This window comes from Apteryx rowi, unplaced genomic scaffold (genome assembly GCF_003343035.1).
Source record: "Apteryx rowi isolate R43461 unplaced genomic scaffold, aptRow1 scaffold_7, whole genome shotgun sequence".
Classification (NCBI taxonomy): Eukaryota; Metazoa; Chordata; class Aves; order Apterygiformes; family Apterygidae; genus Apteryx; species Apteryx rowi.
In genome coordinates, this window is record NW_020450982.1 from 2,026,965 (window position 1) to 2,041,422 (window position 14,458).

The following is a 14,458-nucleotide window of genomic DNA, read 5'->3' on the forward strand; positions in this document are numbered from 1 at the left end:
CTAAGCCTCAATATTCAACGCTCGGTTAAAAGCCTTCACCAGGAGCCAGGCATCCAGGCCGCCCTGCTGGAAGCAATTAATTGAATCAGGCTGTCTGTGCTCGACTGTCACAATTCCAGTGCCACTAGGTAAGTTGACTTCCCCCAGGAAAAATGTAAAGGTAGCTCACTGCTATCTTGGAGGCGCCAAACATAATTTTCAGCAGGCTGCTGTTTCCCTTCATTGCAGAGTCCTGCCCTTACTGCGACCGAGGGGGGCCGCTCCCTCCCCCGGGTGGTTTTCCATTTATGCACCAGGCTTGCTAATTGGGGAAAGAACAAAACAAAACAAAACAAAACGTGACTACCCTTTCACAAAAGAAATATAAAACTTGATATTTTGAATGAGTGTTAGCAAAATGTGGGTCTTATCCCAGCTGGGCAGACCTTGTGTTTTGGTGAGACTTTAGCAATGTGTAGGTAGGATCAGTGTAGTGAGCAGAGGAACCATCCGCGACAGCTTTTATCCAGCGTCTGTCGGTGGCCATGGCCAAAGCGCGCCCCAACCTGACAACTAGCACAGTCYGTCCTTTCTCATCACATGTGCACATGAGCTTTCACGCAGCTCACCTAAGCCCACAGAGGTGACCTATTTCTCCTCTCCAGACAGCTATCTTGCATTCCCGAGATGTTGGAGATGAGTAACTGAGCTTTGATTCAGCGGAAGTGGACTGGGGGGAGATAATCTGAATCAAAATTCTGGCCTCTCTGAAGCCAACAGCAAAACTCGGTTGTGTTCAGTGCAGCCGTATTTCTGCCTTTAGAGCAGCCAGGCTGCACCGTGATTTTCATCTCGTAAGGTACACAGAAGGAAGGACAGTGGAAAAATGAGGTGATAAAATAACACTGTGCACACTGTACTATCTGTTAGGTTTATTACAACCACTACTTCCCATGGATTTATTTTTAATTGAAAGTTCAGTTTTCATTAGAAAAAAAATTCTGTTATTGTAGTTTGCTGCATGTTGTACTGTGTTCTGAAGTGTGTATGTGTGTGTATATATATATACACACGCATGTGCATATGTGTGTGTATATATAGGTATATACACATATATACACACATATACATACACACACTGTCTGACAATAGATGGATGGAAGATATTTGTCAGGGCCCAGTCTTTAAACAAAGCAAAATAACAACTTTCATGTTTTACTACTGAATGGTCAGGTTGATTTAAGGATGAATTAAGCAAGCTGAAATTTAAGAACAAACTCATTCTGTGGCCTGAAATTAATTATTATAACCAACATGGGAACTTAATCTCACAAAAACACGAGTTTATTAATAGGTGAAGGAGCTGAAGAACCGCACAGTCCATCCAGTCCTCTGATATATTTTTCCTAATCTCAGTTACGAAATTCAATGTCGCAGTTTTACAAGGTACATATTTTCAATTAGTGAATGTTACAGAACATAAACATGAAGTGAATATTTGTATTCATGGGATTCAAACAAATCAACTGAAAGAGATATCAACTCTAGTTATAATACATGGTGAAAAGAATCAAATTTGGAAGGTGATCATATATACTGTCGTACAGCAGATAATATGTAAACTGTTTCATATTGCATGACATTCATAGCATATTCATAGAAAAGTCAATCAAACTAAATGATGGCTTAAAAACTGTATAATGCCAAAATTTGCTACTTTTGCTTAATCTTGATATTGACCGAGTCAATATTTTCACTGTGTAGAAATACTGTATATAGTAGAAATCCTTCAGTATCTTCCACATTCAAATAAAGAAAGTTATTTGATTACAATTACAGTTTGGTATTTGGTGTTAAACATCTTAAATGTCCGATTCTTTCTAACCTTCAGAAGGAAAAAATAAATAATGAATATGCTTAATCTGGTTTGACTATTACCTTTATCTCTCGTTAAGACCTTGCTTCTGAAATCAGACTACAACAGCTACCACATTGGAGGTGTGGCTGGGATTACTAAAACATCTGAACACGGTTAAAAAGGTGGAAAGTCCATAGCCATTCTACACACTTTCATTTATTGTCTGGACAATTAAAGTACAAATAATTCAAACACAACAAGGTTATGAAAAAAACATTTACAATACTTTCCCTCAGAAATGATCTAAACTAGCAAGGTTAACATGAAGTCATTCATTATAACTAAAGTATACAACTGCCTGGTCCTAAGAAAGATTTTTTTTAAATTATTATTATTATTCAGATAGTAAAACACATCGTAGAGAAAAGATTCTGACATGCCTTCCCCACTAATGCTTAGCAAATGCATCAAAACTTTCCCAGCAAACTGCGCTCATTCATAGCAGATGATGTATAAAGGTTTCCCTGAACATTGAATGAGTGTTCCTTTGAACTAAAATCTAACATTGTTAAAGTAAAAAACTGATAAAATTATGATGCAGCCTTTGCTTTAGTTATTTGTCTACTACAAAAGTTTGCCTCTTCAGTGTGAAAAAACAATACTTAGTCTACATGCAGTTAGTGGGTATAGCATGGAAAAAATGCACAAAATAAGCACAAGTTATAAATAACCATAACGTTTTATTACCATTAAGACTAAACTTGTATTGAAAAGATTTTATATAACAAGACAAGAAAAGCAATAGCAAATTTAACTATCAACTAGATTATGCATAGCGAGTAACTGTTTCTAGTACTCAGGGAAGAGCATGACCCTTTTTTGTTTTAAATATATAACCGTACAAAGCACAAACATACTAAAATGATCAGTGCACTGGACATGGGAGAGCACCCCCTCAGTCATTTTGTTCCCTTAGCTCTGTTTTCCCCAATCTGAATTACATTAAAATAAAGACCCAGTTGTTTTCTTTTCTACTGTGCAGTAAGAAAAAATATTCACAACAAACATGACAATATATCAAACAATATTTCTACACAAGTTACCTTGATACCTCTGTCACTTAAGTATCATAAGAAAACATTTTAAGACATATACAAACAAAACTAGCAAAGTGTTACAACTTATAATAAATTAACCAAAAGAAAAAATAACTTTATATATATATATATTTATATTATATATACACATACACACACAACAAAATGACACAATAATATGCTTCTTCCCATAGTTTAAGTAAACAAATAAGTAGACTAGCCAAACTAGCTATATTTGATTTTGGCCATATGCATCACATCGGCAATTAAATAAATAAGTGTTTCAAGCAACATAAACAGTGTTCCAAATGTGCCAACACAGCCCAATTATATTAGCATGGGCTATAAAGTGAATTTGAAAATTCTTAACAAATTTAAAGCAAATGTATTTTTTCTAAACACATTACATTTAACTATGATACTAAGATATGTAAATAATTTTGTAGCACCTACTGCTCAAACCAAGGAAGTTTTTGATCAAAAAATTAATTTTTTAACTTTTGTTCTGCTGATATCCCATACTGATGACTTAAAGAAAAACCGTCTTGCAACTCATCTCCTTGCTTTTGGGTTTTGACTGTGGGTAACTGCGTGCCTGGGAAGAACACTCTCCCGTACTGTATTTAATATTTTTATTACATGCTATGAAAAGATACGAAGATCATCTGTTTGTAGCCCATCCTTCAAAAAACAATCTACTAATCCAGTTTAAAACACACATCTTGATCTCTAAAAAGTTACCAGTGCAGTATGAACATGACAAAGTTGTCAATTTCCCCTAAATTAGCCAGTCAAAATATTTTTTCTCAAATCCAGATTCTCTTGTAAAAATTCTTTATATTTTATAAAAATAGATTTTTCTTGAAACCCATTTTCAGCAAAGAGACCACCTCTTTGGCAACATTGTTAATGTTATTTAAATTGTTATGTCATCAGGTATCCCCCTTTACCCCATTCCCTAACAGAAGACTGTTTAGTTCACATGATATAAAAGAAAAAAGGAAAAATAAAAAAAGTTGCAAAATTATGTTCTTCTTTTTGCAATTTTTATTGTTCCTCTTTAATTTATGTGGGGGGGTTTACCAATCTGATTGGATCAATGTTTTGAAAAGAAGAAAAGAAAAGAAAAATCTTTTTTCTTGCTTTTAATCCCATTAGTTCGTAAAAATTGTTTTTGTTTTATTTTATTTTTCAAATGAGTGAATGGTCATCTTAAAAAGACCCACCTTCAAGGAAGGTAGTAAAACTAGCTGGCCGGGTAAAAATCCCTGCACATTGTTATCTATGTATATTATATTCAACAACGACAGCTATGAAAGAACATTCAATGCATCAAAGGTTTTTTTTTTTCTAAGCATTATAAAATCCTTTCCTGTTCATCACAGGATATCCAATGTTTTAATACTTAGGCAACACTGGCTTATAAAGTCCATGGTTGAATATAAGCCTTGAAGAGTTTTTTTTTTTGTTTTGTTTTGTTCGTATATATATTTATATATATATATTTTAGTAAGTAAGGATATGAAATTCAGGATTTGTGGGTTTTATTGGTTTTAAAGGAAACTTGCAATACTCTGTCTCCTAAACGGTATCCATTAAGGCTGGCAATTGCCATGGCAGCTTCGTCGTAGTTGGTCATGGTGACAAAGCCAAATCCCTTGCACTTGTTGGTGTTGAAATCACGGATCACCTTGACGTTATTGACCGCTCCAAAGGGACCAAACAACTGCCACAGCACGCTTTCATCTGAGTCGGGAGACAAGTTGTAGACGAAGATACACCATCCAGTCCCAGTGTGACCAGGGATATTCATTCCCACAAGGCTCGTCATACCATCAATTGTGATCGGAGAGAACCTACCAAATAAAAAGAGGGGTCTATTCTAAATATATCTCTTGGCACAAAGTACACGGAACCAAGACTTTAAAATAAACAATCCAACGTTAATTAAGGTTCACCATCCAATCCCTGGAAGATGACTTCACAGCCACCTTTGGTCTCTAACTCCTACTTAAGTGGAGGGGAGCTGTACTAAATATAAAGACCAAATCCGGGCATTAAGGCATTTCCCCTCAAGCATAAACCTAGATGTATACAATGAGCTAATAAAAGAAATGCTTAAGCACAATCTAGGTCAAAAAGGGCCTGCTCATGCTGTCATAAATGAGAGTTCATGTAAAAAGGCCTGTAGCAATTTACCACGTATTTCCATTATTAAAATAATGTAGTTTCAGGGCCATGGAGATCTAATGCTTTACTTTTGACTAGTTTGTGGTGAAAAAACAGATCCCTCAAGATTTATTTTAAAGATTATTATAGCTGAATCCTGACAATGGTGTTTCATAATAGTAGCCTCTTTAGCTAAAAATACTATGAGGTTTAGGGAGAGCTCTGTAAGTGGTAAATTCTGATTCTCTTCCTAACATGCTTCTTAACAGACGTACATTGCATTCTTCATAAAAAAGTCCTAAAGCTGGCCATATACATTAAAGAAGATTTACGCAGCAACTGTAGGGTGAAAGAGTGCATAAATCTAATCAGTGAACCTTTGCCAACTAATACCTTCGTACCGTGAGACTTCATCGTCCACGGCAGGATCGTAGGCTCCTCGAATAGTCAGCGAGACAGATATGCTCCTGGAACATCTAATTTAGCATTCTAACTTTTTTCATTTTGTGGCCTATTTTCTGAATTTAAGCACTACATTGGAAACCTAAAGTCAGGCAGTGTGTTTATAAAAACAGAAGCATCACAGGATAACGTGGAGGTTGTCTAGTCCAACCTCCTGCTCAAAGCAAGGCTAACTCTGAAGTTAGAGCTGGCTGCTCAGGGCCTTGGCCAGGTGAATTTTGAAAGCCTCCAAGGATGGGACTACGCAACCTCTCCAAGCCCCTGCTCTGGGATCACGCTCACTGTGAGTGATTTTCCCTTATATCCAGCTGAATTTCCCCTGCTGCAACCTGCTACTGCTGCCTCTTGCCTGTTCGCAGCGCACCTCGGAGAAGAGCTCAGCTCCATCTTCCAACGCTTCCTCTAGGTAGCTGGAGACAGCAGTCAGGTGCTAAACTCCGAATTTGCCTTTCCCGAGCTTCACGAGGCTCCTGCCAGCCCCTTCCTCCTCCCAACGGCAGCCCCGGCCTGCAGCACACCGACCGCCCCTCCTCTCCCCCCAGCTCAGGGTCACCCACAAACGCAATGAGAGCGCACTGCAGCCCATCGTTGAGGTTGCTAACGAAGACCCTGAGCAGTATCAGTCCTCGAGTTCAACGTAATTTTGATTAAAAAAAAGACATGATTTCTGAAGCTACACTTTGCAATACATTTTAAAATAACTAAATAAAGGAAAAACCTTAATAAAAATCCAGTTTCACATGTAACTTTGATGTGATGAATTTTAATACCCCAAATGAGTAATAATTCCTCAGGACACTTTGAGTGAGGACTGAGGGGATGGAGGGGGAGAAAAAAACCTCAAAGTAGCTGAGTAGGAAGTTAGCTCTCACGCTCTCCAAAATTTCTGCTTTAGCATTTCTAATATTTTCACATGCATTTAGCAAACTGTATTACGCAGTATCTATTAAATAAGTACAAAAGAAGCTACACACTTTGAAGACTGCTCCCTATTCTGTTGACTCCTGACAGCACTCTATATGTATATTTGAGGAAATGAGACACATTGGAATATACATCTTAAGCTGAGGAATATCACTTGGGTGTACCTATACTATAAATGAGCAGTTTGCAAACGCTCACAGCACTGGGCCCTCAGACACACATAGAGGTTTGCAAAATCCATTTATAAGAAAATAAATGGCAATTTTCCTACCAAACGTCACTTTTCGCAACATCCTTTAATTTCTCTCTTGGATACTGAAACTAGCAATATTATCGCAATGGTTCGGCATGGCTCTACTATCCTGCCGTATTTCCCCAGCTGCTGAAAACAAAGCTAGCTGGACAAGGCCAATTTATACTAATTCTCTTCACCATAAAACTTCACCTTGTCCAAGACTGAGAGCTTGTAAATGATCTACAAGCCAACAGCTTAAATTTCTTTTCCAATTTAGAGATGGGACTTTAAGCCCAATGCTGACAAATGGAAACTGTGCTAGCAATATATGTAAACCAGCAAAAACTTGTTTTCTGCTATGTCTAAATTTAACATGAAGCACAATGCTAATGCATAGACCCAGTAAGTGATGTTATTGTAAAATCTGTATAAATGCACAAAGCTGTGCATGTCACACTATGCTGTATTTTAAGGTTTTGCATTTTTAAGATATGTTTCACTGATGTAAAGGATTAAAATTTCATATAGTCCACTGGTGCGACGCTTTCTCCTGGAAACCTTAAGAAGCCATGTAGCTTTCAACTATTTATGTACCCTGAGCATAGAAGCTGCTCTAACTCCCAAGAAAATATACATGAAACTAGTACGAGTTTATTGACACAAATATAAGATAGTCTATTGCTAGCAGCAAAGCCATGAGTTATGCAGGTGATCTGAAATTAGTGTCAATAAAACCTTTGTTCCCCATCAGCACGTCTCTATCAGTACTACATGGTTTACATGCGAAAAGACAAAACCAGAAAAACTACACTGAAGATGTTCTACAGGCAGTTTCAGAATTTTTTTTTTTTTTTTTTTTTTTTTTTTTTTTTTTTTTTTTTTTTATCTATACTGGAAATTTTGCAACCCCTTGCCTGTAAATGCAGGGTTTGCCAGTGCAGTGAGTACAATTGTGCAGGATTTGCTGGGAGGAGAAAATAACTAATTTAAATCACCTAAGAACCACTATTAAAAAAAAAGGTATTGTGATTTTTAAGACTAACATTGCAGAAGCTCTCAGTTGACTCCGAACATTAAGAACACAGGTGCCTAACTTCAGAAAGGTAGGTGACTAATTTTCTTGCCGTCTGTAGGTCACGTGAAATCAGAAGTCAAATTCTCGCTTGATAGGACTAAATATCATCTGTCCCACACCAAAGGCCAGTGAAATTCTGCAGAAGTTACATATTCAGGGAAAAATCCCTGAACGAAACCATCTTTCTGACAAGTACTTGAGCCCAAGAGCTCTGGAAGGTTTYTGGCAACGTATCAAGGAGAAATCGAGAGGGGAGAACGCACGGGAAGCGGCGTGTGCTAAAATCAGCGGGTAATTTCTGACTCACCGTATCACTAGCACCACTAACTATACAGTTAATAAAACAAATGTACTAATAAATTCACGAGGTAGAGCTTCTGGAAAGATGCTAAGGCTCTGTTTTCTGCATTTTTTCACTTTCAGAAGTAATCTTAAGATTTGCGATTTATTCACATGATAGCTACTGCGGCAGTAGTTAAAACGTGTCCACTACGAGCTACTTTAAAGATATACTTACCATACCATTTACAGGATGAGCTTTTTAAGAAAAAAAAAAGAAAAAAGCTCAAATAATTTTCAAATGTGACGAGTAGACCATTTCAGAAGATTAAGTGTTTTCTCATCTTAATTGTGGGGGGCTGGCTGGACATCTTTGGGTAACATCAGGAATAAGACTACGCCTTTATTTTGCTGGGAGGTTGGCTTGTGTTGATGTGTGCCATTAGAAAAAAACACTAACAGTATGTCAACTCGTTTTGGCTATCAGATCAAACATGGAACATAGTCGTGAAACAGCATAAATGTTTACAAATCAGCTGAATTTTAACACGCGCGTGCACACAAAAACACACACACATACACATATCCCTATTTTAAACAAAAAAAAAAAATCTCAAGCACCAAGAAATATTTGCAACAAATTATCAAACCTGTAACAAAAGAAATTTAGGGCTGATTAAGGTGCACACAGCTATATTTTAGAGTCAACTTGAGAAGGCGGCAGATGTAGGAGAATGAAGATCTTACTGTGAGATTTAGATAACAGCAGTATAATTCCATTTTCAGCTGGTAAGCTTTATGTGATCAGATCAGAGATTAGCTAAAAACTCAAGTTAACAGTTCTGATTCTGGACAAAGTGCCATTTAGCAGGACAACTGGAGTTAGAAAGCTTGTAGCTGTTGCACCTAAACCATTTGAGAAGCCCACCTGTAAATAAAAAAAGGTTGGGGGGGGGGGGGAAAAAAAAAAAACACCCACAGAATTTGCGTGTGTGGCCTTTAAAGTAACAAAACCAACTGAAGTCCAAACTTAAAAAGAATTTGACATGCTGGTGGAAGAAAAGGAATTAAAAAAAAATAAAGTTAGTGAATTAAAAAAATAAATTGTAGCACCAATCTGTGCCAACATGGACATCTGGCAATCTGTGGAATTCTAATTACCTCTTTACGCCATAGGCCATATTAAGCAAATTGTCCAGCCTGAAAAGAGAAGGAGGGTCTTTGGGTTAATGTCTCACAGATGGCAAGATCGCTCAATGGAACTATTATTAATAGCGTCCCATTTTCAAAGAAGAAACGTTCAACAAGTTTCCCACACATCTAAGGAGTTTAACTAGCGGCCTGCTCTGTTAAGTTTCAGATTGTGTTTAAATTTCCTTCACAGCATATAAGGTAATTTTTAACTTGTCTGCACTCTTAATGAAAAGCTTTGTTTTCAAGGTTTGATTTGGTTAAAAAACAAAAAACCCACTTTTGATTTGTCTGTCTTAGACTATATTAATACAAAATTTTTGCAAATAATTCTACTGTTCACCTTATATTTATGGTTACCTGGAACTGGAAAATGTCTTGTTTCTAACTGTTTTAACCTAAAACTTTCTTCCCATTAGGATACATTTAATAATAATCCTCCAGAATATGTCAATCTAAATGACCACCAAGTTTCGCAGAATGAGTATAAGCATCTGCTTTACACTGGCGTGCACTACAGCAAGTCCTTTATCCATTGAAGGGCTCAGTGTTAACCTCAATGGACACAGTTAGCACACCAAAGATGTACTAAATTTATATTTGGTTTTATATCAGTTGGTTAATGACTGACTTTTTCTATGCTCTTCTTCAATTCATGAGCACTTTTCAACACTGAAAAGTTTACATTACTTTTCAATAATTTTCTAAAGCCAATATGCAACTCAGTTATGCCAATATGTCCAAATACTTCTTTTCCTTTCTTTTTTCTTTAATAAAAACTTTTCATTTAAATGCTAGGTTGCCTGAAACTAATTCTACAACATAAAAGTAACAACAGAAGGTATTGCTAATACTGGCTTATGCATCAGATGAAAACAGAATATTCAGAATGCAAAGCATAAAACATCCCTGAAAGTACCTGACGAATCATCCCAAAGACTAATACAAAGTCTCTTTATACTAAGAGCAGGTATCTCAGGCTAATAAATTTAATGATACCACTACTGACTGGAATAGAGTCTGCTTTTTTCCTGCTACCAATCCACTGTCATTAACATCAAAGCGTAAGYCGCATCAAAACTGTAATAATACAGCAGAAAATAAAAGCATTACCAAAAAAATCAGAAAGAACAGGATAGTAACTGTTCATTTGATTATCAGGGTAACTCTGTTCTGTCCTCCCTTTTTCTACGAGACTTCATGAGATCTGCTTGTACAGTACTTCAGCTGTTTTAGTAAATACAACATGACTACTGCTGTCAGCAGATTTTCCTCCTCATTCTCCAGGAAAGAATATTTAATTTTACAAAGAAAATCAGGTCAGCCTACGCAACTAAAGCATATTTTCCTGCACAGCACCTGCCCCACACCTTCCTCCCTGGTAGAACTTCAGCTCTTTTCCAGGCGATTACCTGAATCTCTGAGCCTGGTGGTGAAGTGGTCCAGGGTAGCGTCTGTTGGGAGACTGATACAGCTGTGAAAGGAGTGCCTGGCTTGTTTTCTGGCTGGGGTTATTGGCAAACTTCACAGTAATTGGTTCTGTAGCACCGCTAGGCTTCTGGCCATTTAGTCCCTTTATGGCTTCTTCCGCCTCTATTCTCTTATCAAAACGGATAAATCCCACACCTCGAGAAACACCTGGGAAGTAAAGACATGGGAACAAATAAATATATGTAGAACAGCCTCATCTATGCAATGAAACAAACTGAACGTTAATTTTGACTTAACGGAACACATGGCTTGCAAATTAAAAAGGATTCCTGTAAAGAAAAATGCTATTCCCCAGCTGCGTTCTCCCTCAGACCCTACCATATTTAATATAATGATTTTACACAAACAACATTCTGCATTTTGAGACCCCCTCAATCCAGAAGAGCCAGGTAGGCCTCCAAACAGTTACATTTATAGACAGCTAGGTACGGCATTTTACACCAAAATCATGTTGCCTTGAAATACAACAGTTAGCAAGCATTTGTGTTTTGCTGTTTTCAGAAAAACATGAATGTATCAAGAAAATTTGTTTTAACCTGTGACTTGATCAACCAGAATCCGTGAGGTGATGATGCGCCCATATTGTGAGAATAACTGTTCTAATTCCTTCTGGGTCATTGTTTTTGGAAGGCCGCTGACATACAAGTTCGCATCTCTGATTGATGCTGAACTTGGACGGGCATATGACACCTAGGGATTTAAGAAAAGGAAAGGCACATTAGTTAGCTCGCTCCACCCTTCACATTTTAAATGGACAGATTATTTCCTACCCCATTACAAGCTTTAACATTAGCTTGGTTAACCCTAGAGTTCGGAGGTTACCTGTTCTGCAAAGCCAACAAAACCAGGAACTGGCAGGAGAACAAAGGAAAAGCTAGAGACAGCTTAAAAACAAATGCAAGGGTTCCTTAAGTGCAGCACAAAATAACTATTGTTCAGAGGTAGATTAACGTGCTGCTTCCTACGCACAGCTCTGTAAATTTACCCCTTCGGGCTGTGGGTGTATAGATGATTTACTGTATCCAACATATAATAACCTCAGACTATACGTAGCATTGTGAAGTTCCAGGTTTTTCTTTCTTTTTTTTTTTTTTTTTGGAAGTGTCTGAAACAGATCAGGTTATTTGCAGAGTGATCTTTTGTGCTCCCTCTCTCTCGGCGTTTTCATCCTGAGCTGGCAAGATCTGTTCTGGATGAAGTGCTGGGGAAATTAGACTAAATGAACATCTGCTTGGGGAACTGTGTGCTGACACTCATTGTCATATCTGCAATTTATCAGAAGTTCCCTTGCACTATAAGCCCCAAATCAGACCATAAAATATTATGGACAAATAAACAAGAAAATCTAGCTGAGGCACTGCAMGTATATTGTTGGAAATTATTAAATGAACTCTCTCTGAACTGCTGTTCTGTCTGTGGAAATAAAAATCCAGAGCTAAGAGAAAAAACACATTTATAATTACAATACGTGCATAAAAAAAMCCCTCTTTTAAAATAATATATACAATTAGAATAATATATATATTTAAAGTAATAGAAGTAATTCCTGGATAAAGCCTAATGGCAATAGTCAGCATGGATCATGAAGAATTGCTTTGCAGCACATCTGAAATAGTGTTGGATCTAAACCTGAATATTCTGCACTTCATCTTGATTTATTTAAATATAAACAGATCAGTACTTTTCTGCATTATGTCTTAAAATGTGTCTTGGGAGGAAATGGGGGGGGTCCCCACCACGAATACAACGCATTCGGCAATTGTCTTCCYCTCTTCTCCAGCCTTAGCCCAAACACACCCGATGTCAAATGGATGTCTTTGTGTTTTATGTGTCAAAGAGTTGTCTTTATCTGCTCCACACCTAAAAATAGATGTTGACTCAACACAGAAAATGATGTGAATGACTAATATTCGCTTCTACAATCTGCTGTACATAATAGGAGACAAGCTCTAAAGATTTTAGATTTTAAGGTTTTTGGCAACTTCTTTATAACTTGCACATTTGTACACTTGTAAAACTAACATTCAGAGAGAAGGTTAAAGAGAGGAGGTAAAAAATTCAGGGAAAGAAACATGAAAAAGAGGTTAGATAAAACATTTACAACAGCTGAGGCAAGCTCAGGTAGCAATGTATAAAGGCACGTGCAGAAGAAACAAGCAGAGAAGTGTTCAGAAACAGAGATTAGTGTTTAAAGGAAAAGAAAATCGGGGTTGAAACTGTTATGTGCCCTAGTGATTTAGGGCCTCACGGCCCATGAGCTCTCTCCGAGGTGCAAGCATCTGAGTTGCACGGTCACAGTTTCCAGACTCGCTCTGACGCACCAAGACCAGCATCCACGTGACACCACTTGGCTTTTAGGTAACTAAAGACCACGCTGGATGTTTGGGGCAGAGGAAACTAGGAATAACTATGCTGTGCTTTCACCTACAGACATCACGCATATAAATACTGTTTGAGGCTGTGCTTGGTTTGGTGGTGTCTTATTTTGGTGACTTCTCATTTTATTCCCCACATATGTGCTGCTGCAAAACTATCATAGGATTTGGAGCAGGCTCTGGGAAGACCGGCAAGTTCTGTTCAAAAGTGACCCAAGATTAAAGCAACCCGGCTGCCGCGTGAGGGCTGCGATACAAAACCCGGGCCCAGTCTGGGAGAGTCACTGTACGTTGTCCAACTTATGCCAGGCCCAAACCAGTACGATTAACCCCCGAACCTTCCAGAGCATTGCAATCCCGGAGTTAAGTCCCCTCTCTTCGGTCAGAGGAAGTTCTGCCATTGACTTCAATGTGGCCAAGACGGCACTGGAGCATTCAGAAAAGCAGCGTGTCTCTCTACAAAAATACACTCTGCAGACATCTTACCTTGAGAAGGGCACTGTCAGGTTTCAGACACCTAGAGTTTAACCTGCTTTAGGAATAACAGTTCAAAGAACACTTAAGAGACTTGGGTGGGGGCTAGGGATCTTACCTACTCCTCAAAACTGAGAGCTGCAAAATTAATAAAGTTCCTGGGAAAAGAGCCAGGGGTTTCCTTTGGGTTTTCTCACACTGGCACATTTATTAACCAAATGCCACATTACTGGGAACATGAAAAGTAGGGGGATATGCAAAACCATTCATTCAGGAGCACTAAGCGCCTGACCTTTATATATATAAAATCTATACAAACACACACACATATATACATATACACACTCCCCTATACCAAAAATATTCTACCCTGCTCTTGTGAATGTGATGCAGACACGCACTGGATAGATATACTGCGTACTTTCTCACCAATTCATCTACTCAGAGCACACGCAAACACGTATCACCACTCAGATCTAATTTTATTTCCTCCTGCAATCAAACATTCAGGTTGCAGGGGAGACTGGGCCAGAAGCTGCCAAAAGGAGCTCAGCTGTCTTTAATATCAAGGAGAAAAGGTTGCGAGTTGAATGGATGCAAGGCTAGTAATGTCAATTATTTATCAGCTTTTGAATCTTTTTCATCTCCCCTCGCAGGTCAGCCAATGACAAATCGATTGGTTAGACCGTGCCGTCCTGCTTTCAAGCTATTACTCAGTTCGCACTGCGGACTAGGCGTATTCCGGATGTATTAACTATCAAAGGAAGAAAATGCCCACCCTGACCCTCCACCGCAGCAGAAGTTCCCTGTGATGTAAAAGTTATCATGGAGATGAACCAAAACATTTTG

At 38.1% G+C, this 14,458-nt stretch overlaps 1 protein-coding gene across 5 annotated transcripts in view; it reads right to left on the minus strand.

Moving 5' to 3' along the window:
* Positions 1 to 1,298: 1,298 nt before the first annotated feature.
* ELAVL4 (ELAV like RNA binding protein 4) overlaps positions 1,299 to 14,458 on the minus strand; it is a 68,212-nt gene continuing 55,052 nt past the window's right edge. For 2 of the 5 annotated variants that reach the window (XM_026086825.1, XM_026086826.1), the window contains exons 4-7: positions 11,297 to 11,450; positions 10,682 to 10,907; positions 9,240 to 9,278; positions 1,299 to 4,790 (exon numbers count right to left, since the gene is read on the minus strand). In XM_026086825.1, the coding sequence (XP_025942610.1) occupies positions 4,463 to 4,790; positions 9,240 to 9,278; positions 10,682 to 10,907; positions 11,297 to 11,450 (747 nt within the window). In that variant the 3' untranslated portion in view covers positions 1,299 to 4,462. Of the gene's footprint in view, positions 4,812 to 5,894; positions 5,898 to 9,239; positions 9,279 to 10,681; positions 10,908 to 11,296; positions 11,451 to 14,458 lie in introns of all 5 variants that reach the window. The other 3 variants (XM_026086828.1, XM_026086827.1, XM_026086829.1) reach the window with 3 other exon arrangements.